The following is a 20,386-nucleotide window of genomic DNA, read 5'->3' as shown; positions in this document are numbered from 1 at the left end:
GCAGCTCTCCCCTTCTCACCACCCCAGGGATCATTTGTCAAGTCTGGGTATACCTGGTAGGAATAGGTCTGTGCTACTGGCATCAGTTGGGTACAGGCCATGATGCACAGGACAGCCTTTCACAACAGAATTATCTGGTCCAAAATTTCAATAGTGCTGACATAAAAAACTGATAGATATTTATCTAGATAGTTGATATTAAATACAATCCTAATTCTTCTGCCAAAGTATATAGTTTATCAAAATAGTGTGGTCATCAATTTGATACTTAAAACCAATCTTTAAGTCACTAGAACAAAACTCAACAATTAAATGTTATCAGTTCACTTCTTTTATTATCAATCCATATACAATTACTTGTCTTCTGGTTTGTTGAAGCAATAGGTCAGACAACATTTGCCACAATAATGTCTGTCGAAGTGGCTAGCCATAAAAACTCCAGCACCACATTCATCTGAAGGGCACTCTCGACGAAGGCGACTGATTTTGCCATTCTCGTCCACCTAAAAAGTGCAAATCTGTTAAGATAATTTCACAACATATTCTGAAGTCTAAGTTTTAACTGGCTCATCAAAATACTCCCTTTAAAATCAACAAACAGTGGTGGTCTTTTGTACTTAAAAACCAAAGCACTCCCAAATCCCCACCAGTAATTTACTACAACAAAACAGTTCAGAGCCCACAGAAGTCCAGCCTTGCAGGTGGTGGACAGAGCCAAGACCTAAACCCTACATCTGACTTCAACATCAGAATTTTAGTTTGGAACAAGTAGCTAAAAGTGAACCTACCATGTGAAACTATACCAAACAAAACTTTTGTAGAAAGCTTGAAACTAGCAATGCAAACAAAATCAGTTTACAGATAAAAACATTTTTATGAAGTTGGCTCACCTTGTAGTATTTCAGGACAGCCAGCTTAACCTTCTTTCTCTTATGCTTATTCTTCTTGGGAGTGGTGTAAGACTTCTTCTTCCTTTTCTTAGCACCACCACGAAGTCTCAACACAAGATGAAGAGTGGACTCCTATTAAAGGAAGAGGATGAAATAGGCTTTAGAGTAATGCTCATATTCCACTAAGAAAGGAGCAACTAGCATCACACAGCGATAAGTACGCAACATCACAGATAAGCAGGTTTTCAAGGAAAAGTTATCTACCGGTTTATAGGGAGATTAAGGAACACATTCAGGCACACCACAGGACACAGTATACAAAATCCAGAAGGGGAAAAACTATAGCAGTGTTTCTGAAGTGTTACTGCAGGAGAGTTATCTGGCAATCTGTTGCTAATCTTATGTTGTTCTCCCCCAATTATGTGTTGGTCAAAGTCACAAAATAAGATTTACATTTAAAGGACTGCTCTTGGGACACCCGGGTGGCTCAGTGGTTTAGCACAGCCTTCAGCCCAGGGCGTGGTCCTGGAGACCCAGGATGGAGTCCCACGTTGGGCTCCCTGCGTGGAGCCTGCGTATCTCTCTCTCATGAATAAATAAAAATCTTAAAAAAAAAATAAATAAAAACAATAAAAATAAAGGACTGCTCTTCCTTCCAAACAGACCTTTTGAATGTTGTAGTCAGACAAAGTACGGCCATCCTCCAGTTGCTTGCCAGCAAATATCAGTCTCTGCTGATCAGGAGGGATTCCTAATAAAGGACAAAGATCAAGTCACATCAGAAGGCGCGCATCTGCCTACGACTATTATAAATAATCCTTAATCAAAGGGTATTGACAGCCGTCTCGGAGTTCTTACTCTAAGCGAGGCGGGATTTTAAATGCTTGCACAATTGGCCTTATTTAAACCCCAGGACAAAACGTCATACATGTTAACATCGCCTTCGTCTTACAGATGTAACAGGCCTAGAGAATGAAACAGCTCCCCAAATCCACAGGCCAAGAGCATCCCTGGTTGGCCCCAAGCTCACAAACATCGTTTCAAAAGCACTTCCGTCGGCCCACCCGCCTCTTCCCACCCCGCCAGCAGGTAAGCGCGGTAGGTAAGCGGGCGCCCGCAGAGCCTGATTCCTCTTAAGCCAGAAAACACTACTTGCCTTCCTTATCCTGAATCTTGGCCTTTACATTTTCTATTGTATCCGAGGGCTCAACCTAGGAGTTTAAAAGTGCAAACGCATGGGTAACACAGTAAGAAACTACAACAAACGCCCACTCCCATTTGCTAGTTAGCCCAGAGCCCGGTCGGGGGCGGGCCGGAGCCCACGCGGCGGAGCAGGCCAGTCACCCCGGCGGGCGGCCGCCCCGGGCCCGCTGCGGGCGAGCACTTCCCGAGCCCGGGCCCGGGGCCAGAGCCGACCCGGCCGCGCCACACGCGCTCGCGCCGTCCGCAGGGAGCGCCCCTCCCCCACCGCGGGCCCCGGCTTTGGCCGCATCCACGGGAGAGGTGCGCGCCCACCTCGGGCATCGGCAACCCGCCCTCAGCGCCCAGGCTCATGAACACACTGGACGGCGGGAGGCCGCCCGGGCCCCTGACTCCACTTCAGGCCCCGATTCCGGCCTCGGCGTCCTCACGCCTCCTGGCCCCTACCTCGAGAGTGATGGTCTTCCCCGTAAGGGTCTTCACGAAAATCTGCATCTTGGCGGCGGTTCCACCTGAGGCGGAGAAAGAGGAAGAGTAGGGTCAGGCCTGGGGACGCAGAAGAGGGCACGGGCTAGGCCGCCGGCGGGAGACAGGCCCAAGAGCACACACTCACCGCAGATGGCCGATCGGAAAGGAAAGCTGCGCGCGGCCCACGGGGTTTCCTGGCGCCCCCGCCGGAGGCCCCACCTCCTAGGCGACCACGCCGAACGCCGGACTGCTGCCACGGCGGCTGTCTAGCCACGTGCCTGTCTGGGGAATGAAACTCCTTCCTCCTCTCTATCCTGAACTTGTTTCTCGCTTTCACCTTCAGAATGCCCTCGAAATAGTGGGTTTAAACAAACGACGAATAGCTATAAAAGGCTTTTCCCATACAAGCCACGTGGCTAAAAGAGTCTTTAAAAGGGTGGGGTGGGGTGGAGGGGGGGCCTCGTGGAGGAAAAGGAAGTGTCTTCTGGGAATTGTAGTTTCCCACTGCTTTCTTTTCTCTAGGACTACTCGTCCCAGGATGCAGTTCCACACCTCCGGTTCCCTAGTTACCGGTCTCCAAGCCCTGGAGTCCGTGTTTGGAGACAGGGGCTCAGGTGAGGAGGGAGGACAGGCCAGCTGGAGTAATGGTTTGAGGGAAGGTGGAAACGGGTCGGAAATGAGAAGGAGGAAAGGTTAAGAGGCGGGACAAGGGTCGGGGAACGAAGGTGTCGTTCACTCACACGCGGAGACCGTGAGGGGCGGGGATCCGCGGCGCCAGCAGACGCCTCGGCCTCCGGGGGAAGGGAATCCCCGTGGCCAGCTCAGCCTGACAAGGATGGGTAGGACCTTCAAAACCTTGGGCTCATCTTTTTCTGTCCTGTAGCTCCGCCCCGTCTCCAACCCCCCAAACCTGTCCTAGTCTGAGGAAGGTTCAGGGCCTGGTGTAGGACTCCTTAGTGTGAAACAGTTTTAATATGTTGAAAATCTCAGGAGTTTTCCAATTTTAAATGAAGCCACGTGAGACAGAAACCTCCAGAATGACTCATTAGTTGGAGAATTTCCAAGTCGGAACAAGGGGAGTGGTTCTGAAGGAAGATTTTTGGGAGTGTGTGTAGGGTTCTTGCCATTTAGAAGGAAGTTAAACCCTCTCCTGTCCTTTCTCCTCTGCACAAACCGCGGCGTCTTTTCTCATGTACCTTCCTGATGTTTTCTCGGTTTAGTTCTCTGTGCCTTCTCCTCTGCATCCCCAGCCCCAAATTCAGGCCCTCCTTAATTTTCCCCTTGGAAGAGTTAACTTCTTTTTTTTTTTGGAAGAGTTAACTTCTAACCTGGCTTCCTTCTTTCTCCTTTCCTAACCCATCCTCACTCTTGCCTCCAAAATATTGTATGAAGCAAAGATGGTTATGTCATTATTCTACTTCATCTTCAGGATCAAATCCAGATTCTTCAGCATGATTCTCCCCCTCGGCCTCCCTTACAGCCTAATCTGTCAGACTCGTTACCCGCTTTGCACTTTGATCACTGAGCTAATTGGAGCTGCTAGCTTACCTGTCTCATGCTTTAGCACTTCTGAAAAATCCATTTCTTCCTGGAACATCCTTCCTCCCATTTCCTGCCAACTAGTCTCCATCTTTACAAGAAAACCCCTTCAAAGAGTGGACTATTCTCATTGTCTCCAGTTTTCCCCTTCCGTGGACTGAACCTACTCCTATTAGGTTTTTGTCCCTGTCATTCCAGTAGAATAGCTCTTGTGGTCACTAATCACTGCCATGTTGCTAAACTCACTGGTTGTTTAATCTTACTCGATCCGTCGGCATTTGACAGAGTTGATTACTTTTCTCTCTGAAACACTTTTTTCACCTGACTTCCTGGATACCTCTCTTACTTCTACTTCCTTGCACACTCTTTTCCAGGCTATTTTGCTCTTGATCTACCCAACCTCTAAACTTTGGAGTGCTCCTCCCCACCTCCCAGGCCTAGTCTTTGGACCTTTGCTTTTTGACATGTCTCAGGTCACTTACATTCTGTCTCATAACTCTATTTTATTTATTTTTTAATTTTACTTTTAATAGGGTCCATGCCCAGTGTGGAGCCCATTGTGGAGCTTAAACTCATGACTCAGATCAAGACTTGAGCTTAACTAACTGCCCCATCTGGCTCATAACTTTTTTTTTTTTTTAAAGATATTATTTACTTATTCATGAGAGACACACACACACACACACATACAGAGGGACAGAGAGAGAGAGAGGCAGAGACACAGGCAGAGGGAGAAGCAGGCTCCATGCAGGGAGCCAGGCGTGGGACTTGATCGTGGGTCTCCAGGATCAGGCCCTGGCTGAAGGCAGCGCTAAACTGCTGAGCCACCCGAGCTGCCCTGGCTCATAACTTTTAAATACCATTTGTATGCCTGTGACTGATAAACTTCTCTCTCACTCAGACCACTCACTAGAACCCCACCTTTACATATACAGCCGACTACTCAACACCTCTCATAGGCAAAGTTCTGATCTCATGAATTGCTCTTCCCATCTCTGCAAATGGCAATGCCCATCTTCTCATTGCTAAGGCCAAACACTTTGTGGTCATCCTTAACTGCTCTCTCATATCCACATACCCCCTCTTATGCACAGCAAATTCTTCTTGGCTTTATTTTCAATACCCAAAACACTTCTCATCACCTCAACTGTTATCACCCTGATTCAAGCCACCATTATCTTTTGCCCACATTATTGCAGTAGCTCCCTAACAGTTCTTCCAGCTTTGACTCTTGTCTTCACAAAGCAACAAGAAGAATTCTTTGAAAATGTATGTCAGCTGTCACTCTTGTGTCCATATCACTCCAACACCTTCCCATGTCACTGAGAGCAAAGCATAAATTTCTATAAGGCTGTTGCTTCAGCACTGGAATGACAAGGCCATGTTTCAGCCCATTGTTCCTCTAGTGAAGGGGACACCTTTTTCTAACCTGTACAAAAATGCCCCATTGGGGGGCTGGTAATGGTCCTGCCTTCAAGGCCTTATATCCTACAGTTCTGGCAGCTACCTCTCCAATCTTATCTCTTTTGGCCCTTTCTCATTCCCTTCTAGCTCCTTTGGCCTTCTTGCTGTTTGCCAGAGGTGCTCTGCTGCTTTGAGGTCTTTGGACTTGCTGCTCTGAGTGCATCAACCACTCCTCCCAGGAATCTTCAAACTATGTTTTTCAGGTTTCTGAAATGTCACCGTATCGGTGAGGGCTTTCCTCTTTCCCAACCTAACACCTCGTATAAAATAGCATGCTCCCACCTTCTTTCTAGTCCCCATTCCTTCTTTCATATATTTATACAACTTAGCCCCATGTGTCTTCTGCATTTCTGGGTGTTGTCGGTCTCTGAATGTAACCTCTGGGAGGTTAGGGACTTTGTTTTATTTGATGCTGTATCTCTAGTGTGGGGCTTAGTGGCAGACATGGTAGATGGCCCCCCTCCCTCCCAATTTATTGAATACATAAATACAGTGCAACGTAAGCATTGTCTTAGGTGTTGTTCCATTAGATGTTTTTCCTGATGTTTCCCTGCCCTCTCTCACAAATTAGTGAGATGCCCCTCTGGGCATTGGAGCCCCTTGTGCCCACCTCTGTCACACTACCCTCTCTGCTCTATAGCAATTGCTAATTTAACTAGACCCAATAGACCTGACTGGGAATCTTTGTGACTTGCTTTCTCTGTATCCCTATGTATCTAGTATGAATAAATGAGTGAAAGGTAATCTGAGTTGATTTATGTGACTTGGGGCATTTTGTAGATTTTGAGAAACAGTCACTTCAGCTGTGTTCTGATTTGAGGGTACAAGTGATGTCTTCTGAGCAGACCAGATTATTGCTCAGTGATTATTGATTATTAAGCATTTTTTGGTACCTATTCTGCTAGAAGCTGTACTGTGCACTGGAATGCATATAGGTAGGGAAGGATGATGGGGAATGAGAAAATTTTGGTTCCTGCCTACTGGGAGAGATAGAGAATGTAAACAGAAAGTGTCTATTACAGAGTGGCTGAGTGATAATACCAACCATGGTAGAGGAAGTGCACAGTACCATGGGAGAATGTAGTCGATGACCACGTTTAAGGGAATTCAGGGCAGCTTTCCTGGAACTGTGTAACCTAAAATCTGAAAAATGCATAAGAGCCAAGGAAATGAGAGTGGTAGTACAAAGGTTATCTTGGTTGGGGCAGGGAGTGTTGAGGGTGGAGGGACAGAATACAGAGGTGGAGAGAGAATTATGCAAGACTCTCAGCAAAGTCATGAAAGTGGGGTTGGGGGTTACGAGGAGGGCAGGGCATGAAAAGGCTAGATTTGGACAGAGAAAGGGACTGCCTGTTCCTATAGGGTATTCATTGGTAAAGGAATTTGGATTTTATCCTAAGGTTAATAGGTCACTGGTATTCAGATGTAATCACTAATTCCCCAGTGGTCACACCCATTCCTTCCTCCTTTGACTCTTTATCTTTTACAATCTGAAATTACATTGTTTATTTATTGTCTGTTTCCCCTACTAGATTGTAAGCTCCAAAGAGCCAGAAACTTTATCTTATTTATTACTGAATCTCTAGCTACAAAACAATGGTGGCACATAGTAAACAATAAATATTGGTTGAATGAATGAATAAAGAAATTTATTTCTCACTTGGGAAAACTGTTGATCCATTTATGGGTTATCACCTTATTGGAACTACTTTATGTTCATTTATAAATTGGTTTTTCATTATCCAGTTCATCAATATAAATTAGGTCTTTTAAATATTGAAATTATTTTGGTGGCTCCCTCCTCCTGCATATGACCTGTGGGCAAGATTTATAGATTTATATATGCCATTTTAGATAGCCAGATTTTAATGATATTGCTACAACATGGTGTAATTGATTTAGATATTTATCCATCACGGCATTATTTATTATAGTGGAAAAGTCTAAACGTGGGGGAATGATTTTTTTTTTTAAATTTTTATTGGAGTTCAATTTGCCAACATATAGCATAACACCCAGTGCTCATCACCCAGTCACCCCAACCCCCTGCCCACTTCCCCTTCCACTATCCCTTGTTCATTTCCCAGAGTTAGGTGTCTCTCATGTTTGTCACCCTCACTGATATTTTCACTCATTTTCTCTCCTTTCCCTTTATTCCCTTTCACTAATTTTTATATTCCCCAAATGAATGAGACCATATAATGTTTGTCCTTTTCCCATTGCCTTATTTCACTTAGCATAATACCCTCCAGGTAACTTGGGGGAGTGATTAAGTGAAGTATGGTATAGCGTACTATAAAATACTACATAATTAGAAGTCATGTTTATGAAAACTATTCAGCAACATGAAAAAGTGCTTTTAATATTAAGTGAAAAACATGAGGATACAAAGCTGAATATAGGGAGTGATCCTAATTTTTATAATCATAAAATCTGGAAGGAAATATACCAAAATATTAAATAATCATGTTTGGATGGATGATTCTGGATGATTTTAATTTTTCATTAATTTTCTTTGGTTTATATTTTCTAAATTTTACACCTGAATGTGCATGGGTGGGGGAGAAGATGAGAAGAGTTAAAATGTTTTGCCTTGCCAGACATTTTTCAGCAAGCCATGAGATCTGTTTGAAGTTAATATGAGTAGTTTTTAGGAATCAAGTTCTTTAACCAACTAATTTTTCTTAAAGAGCAATGGAATGTAGCTGCTTGAAACTGTACTAGAGGAGGACTGTTTGTTATTCTGATATCATTGATGGATGTATTTTAGCAGAAGTTCTGACTTCTTACTTTTTAATTAGAATGTTTATATTGAAGATAAGAATTCTAATAAAGTTGGGGATCCCTGGGTGGCTCAGAGGTTTAGTGCCTGCCTTCGGCCCAGGGCGTGATCCTGGAGTCCCTGGATCGAGTCCCACATCAGGCTTCCGGCATGGAGCCTGCTTCTCCCTCTGCCTGTGTCTCTGCCTCTCTCTCTCTCTCTCTCTCTCTCTGTGTGTGTGTCTCTCATGAATAAATAAATAAAATCTATCATAAAATAATGAATTGTTTGTAGCTATCATGACTATGGTTGGGCCAACTGAACACACTGGTAGACAAGTATTTGACCTTGTTGGTATCATGAGGAAGCTTTCAAACTGTTCAAACTGGTTCTCTCATGTGAAACAAACAAAATGGCAACCATCTGTTAAAAAGTGTCAAATTAAACATAAGAAACTATCCAATGACATATCAGATAGGCCTGGTTACTAAGAAAAGAGCTCTTTATTAAGTGGTGTTTGGTATTTCTATCCCGGAAGTATAGCACTTGGCAGTAGAATAGATTAGACCTTTTAATTCATAGGTTGAAATATTTATCTCAGATTCATGGGAACTTTTTTCCCAAGGCAAATACACATTTTAGGCCAATTTTAATTTATTTTAAACTTATTAGAAATGGCTTAGTTTATTTTAAGTTTCAGATCAATTGATGGTCTTTTTTTCTTTCAGGCTTACCAAAGTTTTGGCTTTGTTGCAAAAGCCAGTCAAGACAACTCTACTCTGGTGAACAAGTGTTCAGATTGTGACATATGTTTGTCCAAGAAATAAATAAACATGCAGTTCTCCCTCCTATCATTGGTAGAAGTGACAAGGAATTTTTGGAAAGTATACAAAGATACATAATTACAGAAATGGAAAGAGTGGGCTGTAATGAGGAAGGACCTGCTGATGAATATTACATCATTTATCGAAATGTTTTTGATAAGGTATCATAATGCTTTTAAGGTGATGGGGTAGAAATAGTCTATCTTGACAATTAATATTCCTGCCTTAGTAACATCACTGCTTGTTTGAACTACACTTCTTTTGTCAATTTTGAGATGTTCATCCAGTGTATTGTGAAGGGATGAATGGGGAAAATACAGTGCTGGATTTCTGCCACTAGGTAGTTAATGAATATTTCAGTTGTTTTAGCTTGAGTGCAGGCTATCAGTTTTTGAGCAACAAGTTAGTTTGTCTCCTAACATCATTTTGGCCTTTTATCTAAAAATATCTGATTTGTTAGGAATTGGGCTGCAAAGCAGGAACCTGTTGGTTGTTGTTTTGGGTTTGCTTGTGATATTAAAGTCTTGGATTTGATCTAGCATATTAAATTGGAACTCTTTGTGAGTTAGACGTCCAGTAAATAAGAGGTTTGACTGGACTAAACACTGGAAATAGATTGAGTTTAGAAAATATTATGGTTTTATATAACATTTGATTTTGCTTTTTAAGGTTTTAGAAACCCTTGTTTTTCTTTATAAACAATCGCATTTCCCCTTTGATCCTATTTTTTTTTAACCTCACTTTTTTTTAACTTAGAAGATGCCCTGGCAGTAAAATAATCAGCATCCTTTCCTCCTTACCCAGAAGAAATAATTATTTATTTTGAGAATTCTGTAGATTCTTGGTATCTGAGTAATACAGTTATAGGCAAAATAGGAACTCAGTCTTTTGTTTAATTTTAAAACAAGACACACTATAAGTCTTTTTTCTCCTCTAATTAAAAACTCTAAGGAAAGGTGAGCACAAAGTAGTGATCTATACCTGCAAGTAGAATTAAGAAAATTGATGAGTATCCATAAAAGTATAAAATAAAGAAACAGTCTTTTAAATCCTGTAGAAACACTATCATTTAAAATTGGTACATTGGCAGGTTAGCTTCTTTTTTTTTATGGTACTATGATCAGTGATACTGCTTTTGGTGTTTGAGTCACTAAGGAATATATTGGATGAATGTTTAAAGGCAATATTTTGAATGGGTTTCATAAATATCAAGAATCATGCTAAGATTCTACTTACATGAAATCAGCAGAGGAAAGTTACCATAGCTGTGACGTGCTTTTCTTTGCGTGTCCAAATGCTGACACTTGTCAGAAGTTTTCTTACATGAAGAGTTGTCTGCTTTAAATTAGTATTCTTGTTCTAGTGAAGTCATGTTGGAGGTGGTGTTGGTTAATTTAATTCTTAGAGAAAAGACATGGAATTAAGTAAAAGAACATTTAACATCTATAGACCTTTTCTCCCTACCCCCCAAGATTTCCATGTAGACTGTCCATTGTACAATTATAAGTTATACCTTTGTGCCTTGTAAAGAATCCTATTCTTCAGGACTGAGAGGATGTCTGAAATAGAAATAATTTGATATTTAGAGAAACTTTTCTTCTGTTTTTTAAAGATAATCTGTCTTTCCATTTTCATGTTATTCCAACACATTTGATTGTTAATAAACTATTAATGACTGTCTTCTCTAATCTTCCTTCCTTCTTGGAAGGATCTAGTTGGACAAAGATGAAAGTATAACTTGTATCTCTGAGTACTTGGAATCAGAAAACAACAAATTCTGCTTAGAATCAGAAATAGAGGATTTTACCTGGTGAACTGTGCCTGAATCAAAGTAAGGAGGACCTGAGATTCCTATAACAAGTATTGAGGGTAGGTTATAGAAAGAGCCAGACTTAGTAAGTGAAGAAGACCAAAACTTGGAAGAGTGAGCTTCTACAGAAATGGGCAAATTATGGAGGCAACTGTCATCTGGAAATGGCTGGTTTTTGTGTTGTTTTTGGTAACATGTACAAATAGTCTATGTCCATATGTAGGAGCTGAGGAATGACTGCTTTTCCTCATCTCCCTCAGACCCCTGGACTTTTACCCTGAATTTATTAAGAATTATATTAAACAGTGTATGAAGCCAGTGATGGCACAATAATGTTATTTTTTCCCCTTCTCCTGGGATCACAAAAATGATGGCAGAGAAGATTTAAAGTCTCTAGTTCTCTGTGTAGAACTCTTCCCACTTGGAAATTATTTCTTTAATCTATCTTGGCCTGACTTTACTCCCAAAAACAGATTATTAAAAATAATAGATTAACTGCTTCATGAATTATTCTCCATCTTCTTCTCTAGTTAACTCTTTTAATCCATTAATTCTAAAAACAGGGATACGTAAAACCCTGGAATTTCATTTAAAAACACTAAGAGCAGGACACTTGGGTGGCTCAGTGGTTGAGCGCCTCCCTTCGGCCCAGAGAGTGATCCTGGAGTCTCAGGATTGAGTCCTGCATTGGGCTTTCCACGGGGAGCCTGCTTCTCCCTCTGCCGGTCTCTGCCTCTCTCTCTGTGCCTCTCATGAATAAATAAATAAAATCATTTAAAAAATAAAATCCTCATGAGCAGAACTTGGAAACAATAAATTCTTTATTATTTTTTGTTTTTTTTAACTTATTTAAATGTTTGTCAATTATTTTTGCATGGGTCATACATCTAGAAGATAGGAAGAAAGAAAGAAGATAGAGAACCAATAAAGAATATACAGTGGAAAATCATGTCCTTTTCATCTCAGATCCTGCTTCCTCTTTGCTTCTCTGCAGACTCCCATATTTCTATTTTCTTTTTTATCCTTCTAGAGATATTCTACTTATACATACCATTGGAAACCATGAATATGTAGTAGGTTTTCTATAGTTGTACTTGACATCTTAGCAATAGAAATGCAAGTGGGGAATTGAGAGTATTGATTGGCTAGTAGGAGCTGATAGGTTAGAAAATCAGGTGAAGAGAATCCAAGATTTTAAGGTCTGAATGACGACGTCTAAGACTAGATTTGGAGATAGTAAGGAATGGTAGGCAATTATATTTAAAAGATCTATAATTGAGATAATTAGAACTGGTATTGGTTTTAACTGACGTATAATATATGTTTTCATACTAAGTAGAGCAAAAATAAGCTCACGGTATTGTAATAATTCACAAAGTGCATATTCTGTGAATATTGTCTTTAATACCCTGGGTATTAAAATTTAAGGCTTCTAACTGCCTGTCATGTCTTACTTAAGAAATAATCAGGGATCCCTGGGTGGCTCAGCGGTTTATTGCCTGCCTTTTGGCGCAGGGCGCAATCCTGGAGTCCCGGGATCAAGTCCCACATCAGGCTCCCCACATGGAGCCTGCTCCTCCCTCCTCCTGTGTCTCTGCCTCTCTCTCTCTCTCTCTCTCTCTCTCTCATAAATAAATAAATAAATAAATAAATAAATAAATCTTTAAAAAAAAAAAAAGAATCTACAATAATGCTGTTTGCAAGGCTTTTGTACCATAGTTTTCCAGAAAAAAAATTCAGTACCATAGGCAGAAAAATCATATTTCAGGTAATAGAGTATGTCACTGCATACAAATCCGTTCTTACTTCAATCAAAAAAGAATATGATGCCATTATTGAGACAATGAAGGAAGGCCAAAGAACTGCATTTTGTCTTCATGGAAAACTTAAAGCTTTGGCAGCAGAGCCCACAGCATTGGTGTATCACAGGAAAAGAACAATCCAACTTGTGGCAAAGTAAGTATATTAATAAGTAGCCCAAAAGGACACAGGGCTCAATTCCACAACCCTAAGATATGACGTGAGCCAAAGTCAAGAGTCAGACACTTAACTAACTGAGCCACCCAGCCGCCCCCAAAATTTGTTTACTTTTAACATGCTCTTTCACAAGCATAAGTTTATTTGGATGAAAGTCAAATGGTATTTTATTTCTGCAGTCCCTCTTTCATAAATACTACAGGCTCTTACTCTGAGGCATCTATAGTTACCAGGAACTCTGTATAATAATCAGATGTGGGCAGCAGTTCTCTACTGACAGTCTTGTTTTTAATTTGCCAAAAACGTTGACATTTATATGTCTAGTTTATTTTAATCTGTTATTTCCTCCCTGGACCAACATATTAGTGATCAACTAGATAGTGAACTTCAAATAATGCTTAAAGAAATTTATATCCAGGGATCCCTGGGTGGTGCAGTGGTTTAGCGCCTGCCTTTGGCCCAGGGCGCGATCCTGGAGACCCGGGATTGAATCCCACGTCGGGCTCCCGGTGCATGGAGCCTGCTTCTCCCTCTGCCTATGTCTCTGCCTGTCTCTCTCTCTCTCTGTGACTATCATAAAAAAAAAAAAAAAAAAAAAGATTTAAAAAAAAAAAAAGAAATTTATATCCACCTTTTGGTCTTCAAGATCCCCAATTCTGGAATAAAATAGTTTTATCTCAAAGAGGTGCTATCCTTCCTCCAGCTCTAGGATCAAAATTAGGATAGAAGGGGCATCTAGGTGGTCGGTTGGTTAAGTGTCTGCCTTTGGTTCAGGTCATGATCTCAGGGTTCTGGGATGGAGCTCCACTTCGTTGGGGAGGGGGGCTCTCAGCAGGGAGTCTACTTCTCCCTCTGCTCAGCCTCCCCCCTCCACCCACTCGTGTGCTCTCTCTCTCAAATAAATAAAAATTTAAAAACCCCACATAATTACTATAGGAGGCTGAATAATGGCCTCGAAGTTATTATTAGTTCCTAATCCTGGGAACCTGGAATTACTACTTTATTTGGAAAAAAAACTACATTAAGGATCTTGATACATGAAGATTATCCTGGATAATTCAGGTGGGCCTTAAAGACAATCACAAGTGTTCTTATAAAAGAGAGGCAGAAGGAGTGTGGACAGGCAGAAGGAGAGAAGGCAGTGTGGTTATGCAGGCAGATTGAAGTGATGTCCTAGAAGGCCAGCAGCCCCCAGCAGCTGGAAGAGGCAAGGAATGGATTTTTCCCTAGAGTTTCTTTTTTTAAAATTTTATTTATGATAGTCACAGAGAGAGAGAGAGGCAGAACACAGGCAGAGGGAGAAGCAGGCTCCATGCACTGGGAGCATGACGTGGGATTCGATCCCAGGTCTCCAGGATAGAGCCCTGGGCCAAAGGCAGGCGCTAAACCGCTGCGCCACCCAGGGATCCCTTCCCTAGAGTTTCTAAGAGAAAGCATAGCCCTTTGATTTTGGCCTGTGATACTGATTTTGGATTTCTGATCCCTGGAACTGTAGGAGAAAAAATTTCTGTTGTTTTAAGCTACCAATAAGTTGTTGGCAATTTGTTAAAGCAGCCACAGAAAGCTAATATAATTACAAAAATAACTGTAGCTGCAAAGGTAATTTTCAACTATAGGGAATAGATACAGTACTTTGTGGCCAGATTATTATGTTTAACATAACACATACAAATTTCCAGTAAGGTTACGAATTGGTAGTGTGAGATGTTACTGATTCAGCTCTGTTCCTCACTTGTGAGGTTAGTTAACTTTTTATGGGCATCGTTTTGTAAACTTACACTCAAGTCCATAATGCTTCAAAATGATAATTAGCCAAAATAAAGTAATGATTTAATCTGTTTTACTTTAAATCTTATGATTAAGTAACTAGTTGAAAGAAATATAAGAAAGCCTTTCTGTTTTTCAGAATGAATGTTATTGAAAATGATTCCTCAAAGATTCAATTGCAAATAGACAAAATGAAACAACTTAGGGCAGAGTATGACACAAAAGAAGTAAAATACCATACTTTCTCCAAAGATCCTTCAAAACCTATTCCAGGTACTGTATTTTGTTTAAAGGGTTTGAAATTCCAACTGTTTTCAGTTATTATCTGTCATACGAATTATGATATATGTGCTACAATGTATATGTTTACAAGTGTACCAGGATTTTAGTCAGACTTTACAAACAACGTTAGCCTGGGCTGCAGACAACTATAAGGGAATGAGAAACTTCAACAACCCTGAAAGACTAAGAGTTCCAGACTGGCTGGAATATAAAGTGTAAGGGAGTAGCTATTAAAGTTTGGTTCCTGCATCAATGTCAAAATTACCCTTAAATCTCTTGGAAATGCAACTCTTTGGCCCCACTGCAGACTTACTGTGTCAGAAACTCCAGGGATGGGATTTGGGGTGTGGGTGGGGTGGAACTCAATAGTGTTGTAGCAAGGCCTTCAGGTGATTCTAAATTTTGAGACTCCCTGGTATAATATACAAAAATAAAAAATAAAAAAATTGTAGTATATTAAGTTCTAGTGAATATTTTTGATTCACATTGATATCAGCATTTACTGGTTCTTTATCTTCACCTAAGCCACATTTTAAGAAATTGGGAGTATATCCTGGAATTTGTCAGGATGTTGAGAATTTTTTTTTGATGCATGGATAGAAGAATTACAAATATTCGTCCTGGAGAAAAGGGAGACTTTGAGAATAGCTAACTGTATTCAGAACTTTTAAGGATTTCAACCAGTGTTTATCCAGAGGCAGAATCAGCAGGTGGAAATTTTAGGAAGTCAGTTTTGGTTTTAATAGAAGAAGCTACGTCTTGAAGATAATGAACTGTTCCATACCAGAGGATTTCACCTGAGGTTGGATGATCATCCTGCATTTGGTGGGAGCAGGGACTAGATTCACTTTCAAATATAAAATAAATGATTCTCAAACTACAAATAAGGTACATATGAATAAGTAGAGAATAAGTCAAATTGATAAAATGCTGAAAGGATTCAGGGTAAGGAAATGATTACAAATTGAGTATGATTAATCCAGGGAGGTTTCTGGGAGAGAATTTTGAGGTATACCTTTAAAGGCAAGAGTTGGCCTGTATAAGGGAATCATTTCAAGTGTGTGTGAGTGGCCTGTTATGAATGATGAATACAGGGGGTGATGAGGGAGAGAGGGCTGAGGGTTTGTCAGGTTTTATAAACTTTGCATTGGAGAGAATAAACAGATTACCCCAGTGTTTGTTGTAGTAGATTAATGGAAGATTTGGTTAGAGAGAAATCTTTGGACAAAAATCCTGAATTGTTAGGCAGAAGCTCTTAGCAGTGTTGAGTAACAGTGATACTTGGAGATTTGCAAGGATGGACAGTGAGGTCATTAAAACTTCTTAAGATGCAGGGAAGCCAGGGTGGCTCAGTCAGCTAAGGATGGGACTCTTGATTTCATCGCAGATCCTGATCTCAGGGTGGTGAGATCAAACCCCTCACTGGGCTCCACACTGGTCGTAGAGCCTGCTTAAGATTTTTTCTCTCCCTCTACACCCCTGCCCCCCCCCCCAGCTGTGTGAGCACTCTCTCTCTCTTTTTTTTTTTTTTTTTTTTATTTATGATAGTCACAGAGAGAGAGAGAGAGGCAGAGACACAGGCAGAGGGAGAAGCAGGCTCCATGCACCGGGAGCCTGATGTGGGATTCGATCCCTGGTCTCCAGGATCGCGCCCTGGGCCAAAGGCAGGCGCCAAACCGCTGCGCCACCCAGGGATCCCCACTCTCTCTCTTAAAAGTAAAATAAAAAGCTTTCAAAAAACCTTTAAGATGCTAAGGTTTGGACAATCAGCCTTCATTGATGATATGTTTAAAACTGCTACGCATTTAAAATTGTGTGCGAATTCCCTTTATGTTCACTAAGTTACAAGTTCATGCATGTCTTATTTATTTCTTAACATTGCAAACTATGTTCTATTTTGCTAGGACTTGCCATTGAGGATGAGTCCCCCACACGGTTTCACTTTTGATTTGTTCCCTTTTCCCTGTAGGCATGACTCTTCAAGAATCCGTCAATTTAGATGCTCTCACTAAATACCTGAAACATCTTGAGGATAAATATATTGAAATTAAACGGATTATGTTGAAAAAATATGTTCCAGTTCAAAGGAAGGCAGACTTAGATGAGGAAATGATTGTGACATTAAAACGGAGAGATTTAGCTGAAAATATGAACAAAGAATTACAGTTTCGGTATGAAAATTGTATATTTTTTAAGTTCAAAGCTTTTATTTGTATTTATTCTATTATTCCACTATTTGATTTTAGATTCAGTAAATTGTTGATTTTTTTTAATCTTTGTAGTCATCAAAGACTGCAAATTATTTCAAATGCACTTACTTCATGGGTAAAATCTGATATGAGCAGCTCATTTCAAGACCTTGTGGAGGAAATTCAGAAAACTAAAAGTTTACATGGTAATTTATCTATATTTTTTAACTACAACAAATAATGGAAAACATCATTTTTTTCCCCCGGAAAGCTAAAGAATAAGGATTTTCCTAGCCTGAGTTTAAAGAAATAAAAAAATGCACTACTTCTGTTAGGTTTCTATTACCCTATGAGCTTCTTCCTTCAACAGCTAACAGATAATTGGTAAATAGTAGGGACACCTGGGTGGCTCAATAGTTGAGCGCCTCCCTTCGGCCCAGGGCGTGATCCTGGAGTCCCAGGATTGAGTCCCACGTCGGGCTCCCTGCATGGAGCCTGCTTCTTCCTCTGCCCGTGTCTCTGCCTCTCTCTGTGTCTCTCATGAATTAAAAAATAAAATCTTAAAAAAAAAAATTGGTAAATAGTAAATGTGGTAAGCCAAAGAGAGAATACCTAAAAATGTACCTGGAAATAAGGGAGACACAGATGGGGAGGCTACTCAGTTTAGAAGGAGGTTAGTGCTGTTAGAAATCATAGCATTAAGTTATTTTTTTTTAAGATTTTTATTTATTCATGAGAGACACACAGAGAGGGATTGAGGCAGAGACACAGGCAGAGGAAGAACCAGGCTCCATGTAGGACTCAATCTGGTGACTCCAGGATCACGCTCTGGGCCGAAGGCAGGCACTAAACCACTGAGCCATCCAAGGATCCCACATTAAGTTATTGATATTAAGCATATATATATATATTATTTTTTCTTTTGATCGATAATCTTAAGTATCCTATGGTGCTTTCAGTAATTATAGGTGACCAAGGCATTGTTGAGGAACTGCTTGAAGATGATCCAGGCAAGGCAAAAGAAGCTGAAATTTTGCTTGGCTACATTGAAAGGCAAATATTTTAAAATCTTTGATTTTTCTTATTAAAATGTTATCACACTTATTTAATATTTATTTAAATATTAAGTACATGATTAATATTAAGTGTTCAGCATTTATTTAGCATCTTGATGAGCCTATAGTCTCTAGATTTTGTATTTGTATAATTTTACTCTAATAAACAAATTAGAAAATAAACTAGAATTTTTGAAAATAGATTCTCTGTGTAAAAAATATTAGATTGGTAGTCTGGGAGATTTTTCAGAGGATATAGGTGGCTCATAGTGTTGATTTAAGTTTTATTTATACCTATATTTGCATTTCCTAACCATTTGCCTGGTGTTATGAAATGTTTTTGAGAATATCTTCATGAGTCATGAGTCAGATTATCCTAATTCAGTCATTTTTTTCTCATCATTTCCATCCTATGTCATATTAAGAGGCATATTTCTTCCTAATATTTAAGTTACTATATATAGTGTGTAATAGAGGCTTAAGAAGACCTATGACTGTTCTCTAAGAGATTAATTTATAGGCTATGAGGCCAGTATGTAAGGAACATTTCTAGTTCTATGTTGAACAATATTGTTTCTAGTTATATGTTGAACAATTTTTATTGTGGATTGTCTTACTGATGTGGTACAAAGAAGGGGCGAAGGTCATTTTGGGGTGGTACCAAAGCCTGTGCTATTTCCTTACACTGTGTGCCTCTCCAAGTCTACCAGCTTTAGATATGAGAGAAGAACCCTTGAAGTTGAAAGTTTTATGTGTTTTGTTTATTAGTATTATTTTGGTGTTTTTCTCTCTAGGGTTTTATTTTTTTTTATTTTTATTTATTATTTATGATAGTCACAGAGAGAGAGAGAGAGAGAGAGGGAGGGAGAGGCAGAGGGAGAAGCATCAGGCTCCATGTACTGGGAGCCCACGTGGGATTCGATCCTGGGTCTCCAGGATCGCGCCCTGGGCCAAAGGCAGGCGCTAAACGGCCGCGCCACCTAGGGATCCTTCTCTAGGGTTTTAAATTCATTTGCAACACTGTAAATCCTGTTTGCCATAGTTTTATTAATTATGGGGTAAGGACTGGTTTGAAGACATTTTGCCCTAAGAAGAGGAGTACAGGCTTAAGTTAACCGAACTATTATTTTTTCTTCTGTGTTAGTCTCATAATTAATGGAGTGTCTGATGCCTGGCAGAGCAACATAGGCTCGTGAATACCAAGGATACTTCTTGATCTCCAATTCCACATTCTTTGTGTTTCACTTACTGTGTCCCCTAGGCTGAATCCCTAAGCAGGTTGCCCTTCTTTCCCCTCATATCCCTTTTCATCTTCAGACGATACCAGAGAAAAAAATCTGAGCTCATTGTGAATTCAGTTCAAGTTCTTTTGTTCTCTATGTCTTGCAATAAGTGCTATAGGAATAAAGTACAGGGTAAGGTTCAAAGTCTTCTGTCAGGTGAGTTTTATTCAAAAAATACAGATAAAAAAAAGGCTAGAATATCACAGAAAGAGTGAAAAAACATCTTACTGAGTGAATAAATCTAGATATAGTTTTCCTATATTACTGTGTTTAGTCTGCTTCAGACATTTCTAATCAGTTTTCTTTCCTTTTTGTGTGTGTACTATTATAATGTATAACAAAATGGAATGGCTGTAGGTTCAATGAATTAATGTCGCTTGGTGAATATGAAAAGGCAGCTTGTTTTGCAGCACGCAGTCCCAGAAGAATTCTTCAAAACATTGGGACAGTGAATAAATTTAAGGGTGAGCATTTTTCTATGAATCTTATGTATGTAGGCAAATTGTGCTTTTTCCGCCTGATGGAATGGAAAGAGTATTATAGTAGCTGACTACAGATCTAGGCTCCAGCCCTGTCTCTGCTAATGACTCCGTTTCTTTAGCTGTCACATTGAGGAATTTTTCTAATTTAAATGTGGAAATATTTCAAGCATACAAAAAAGTGTGGAGAAATGTACAACAGCCATGTACTCACTATCAAGATTTAGTAAATGTTAACATTTTGTCAAATTTGCTCTACTTCCTTTTAAAACAGCTTTATTGCTGTAAGTTGACATACATACAGCACAGTGCATGTATTTACACAATTTGAAAAGTTTTGACATTTGTATCACCTAAAAGTTCCCTCATTGCCCTCAGTGATTCCTCTCTCTGACTCC

The 20,386-nt window shown here is 40.2% G+C and overlaps 2 protein-coding genes across 5 annotated transcripts in view; one reads left to right on the top strand and one right to left on the bottom strand.

Annotated features, from left to right (window-relative positions):
- Positions 1-319: 319 nt before the first annotated feature.
- RPS27A (ribosomal protein S27a) lies at positions 320-2,723 on the bottom strand. The gene is made up of 6 exons (NM_001252228.1): positions 2,704-2,723; positions 2,538-2,602; positions 2,047-2,101; positions 1,556-1,641; positions 891-1,022; positions 320-503 (listed from the first exon to the last, which is right to left on the bottom strand). Exons 2-6 carry the CDS (start codon positions 2,583-2,585, stop codon positions 354-356), a joined length of 471 nt encoding a protein of 156 aa, NP_001239157.1. The 5' UTR covers positions 2,586-2,602; positions 2,704-2,723; the 3' UTR covers positions 320-353.
- Positions 2,724-2,795: 72 nt separating this feature from the next.
- Positions 2,796-20,386, top strand: part of CLHC1 (clathrin heavy chain linker domain containing 1) — a 32,096-nt gene continuing 14,505 nt past the window's right edge. Inside the window, exons 1-9 of one of the 4 annotated variants that reach the window (XM_038551282.1) lie at positions 2,872-2,916; positions 3,081-3,172; positions 9,051-9,307; positions 12,725-12,912; positions 14,840-14,973; positions 16,952-17,153; positions 17,265-17,377; positions 18,131-18,224; positions 19,867-19,973. In XM_038551282.1, coding sequence (XP_038407210.1) covers positions 9,131-9,307; positions 12,725-12,912; positions 14,840-14,973; positions 16,952-17,153; positions 17,265-17,377; positions 18,131-18,224; positions 19,867-19,973 — 1,015 coding nt within the window. In that variant the 5' untranslated portion in view covers positions 2,872-2,916; positions 3,081-3,172; positions 9,051-9,130. Of the gene's footprint in view, positions 2,917-3,080; positions 3,173-9,050; positions 9,308-12,724; positions 12,913-14,839; positions 14,974-16,951; positions 17,154-17,264; positions 17,378-18,130; positions 18,225-19,866; positions 19,974-20,386 lie in introns of those variants that run through there. The other 3 variants (XM_038551283.1, XM_038551284.1, XM_038551285.1) reach the window with 3 other exon arrangements.

The sequence above is a fragment of the Canis lupus genome, chromosome 10 (genome assembly GCF_011100685.1).
Source record: "Canis lupus familiaris isolate Mischka breed German Shepherd chromosome 10, alternate assembly UU_Cfam_GSD_1.0, whole genome shotgun sequence".
In the NCBI taxonomy this organism is placed as follows: domain Eukaryota; kingdom Metazoa; phylum Chordata; class Mammalia; order Carnivora; family Canidae; genus Canis; species Canis lupus.
Note: the sequence above shows the minus strand (reverse complement) of the source record. Positions and strands in the feature narration are given on the sequence as shown.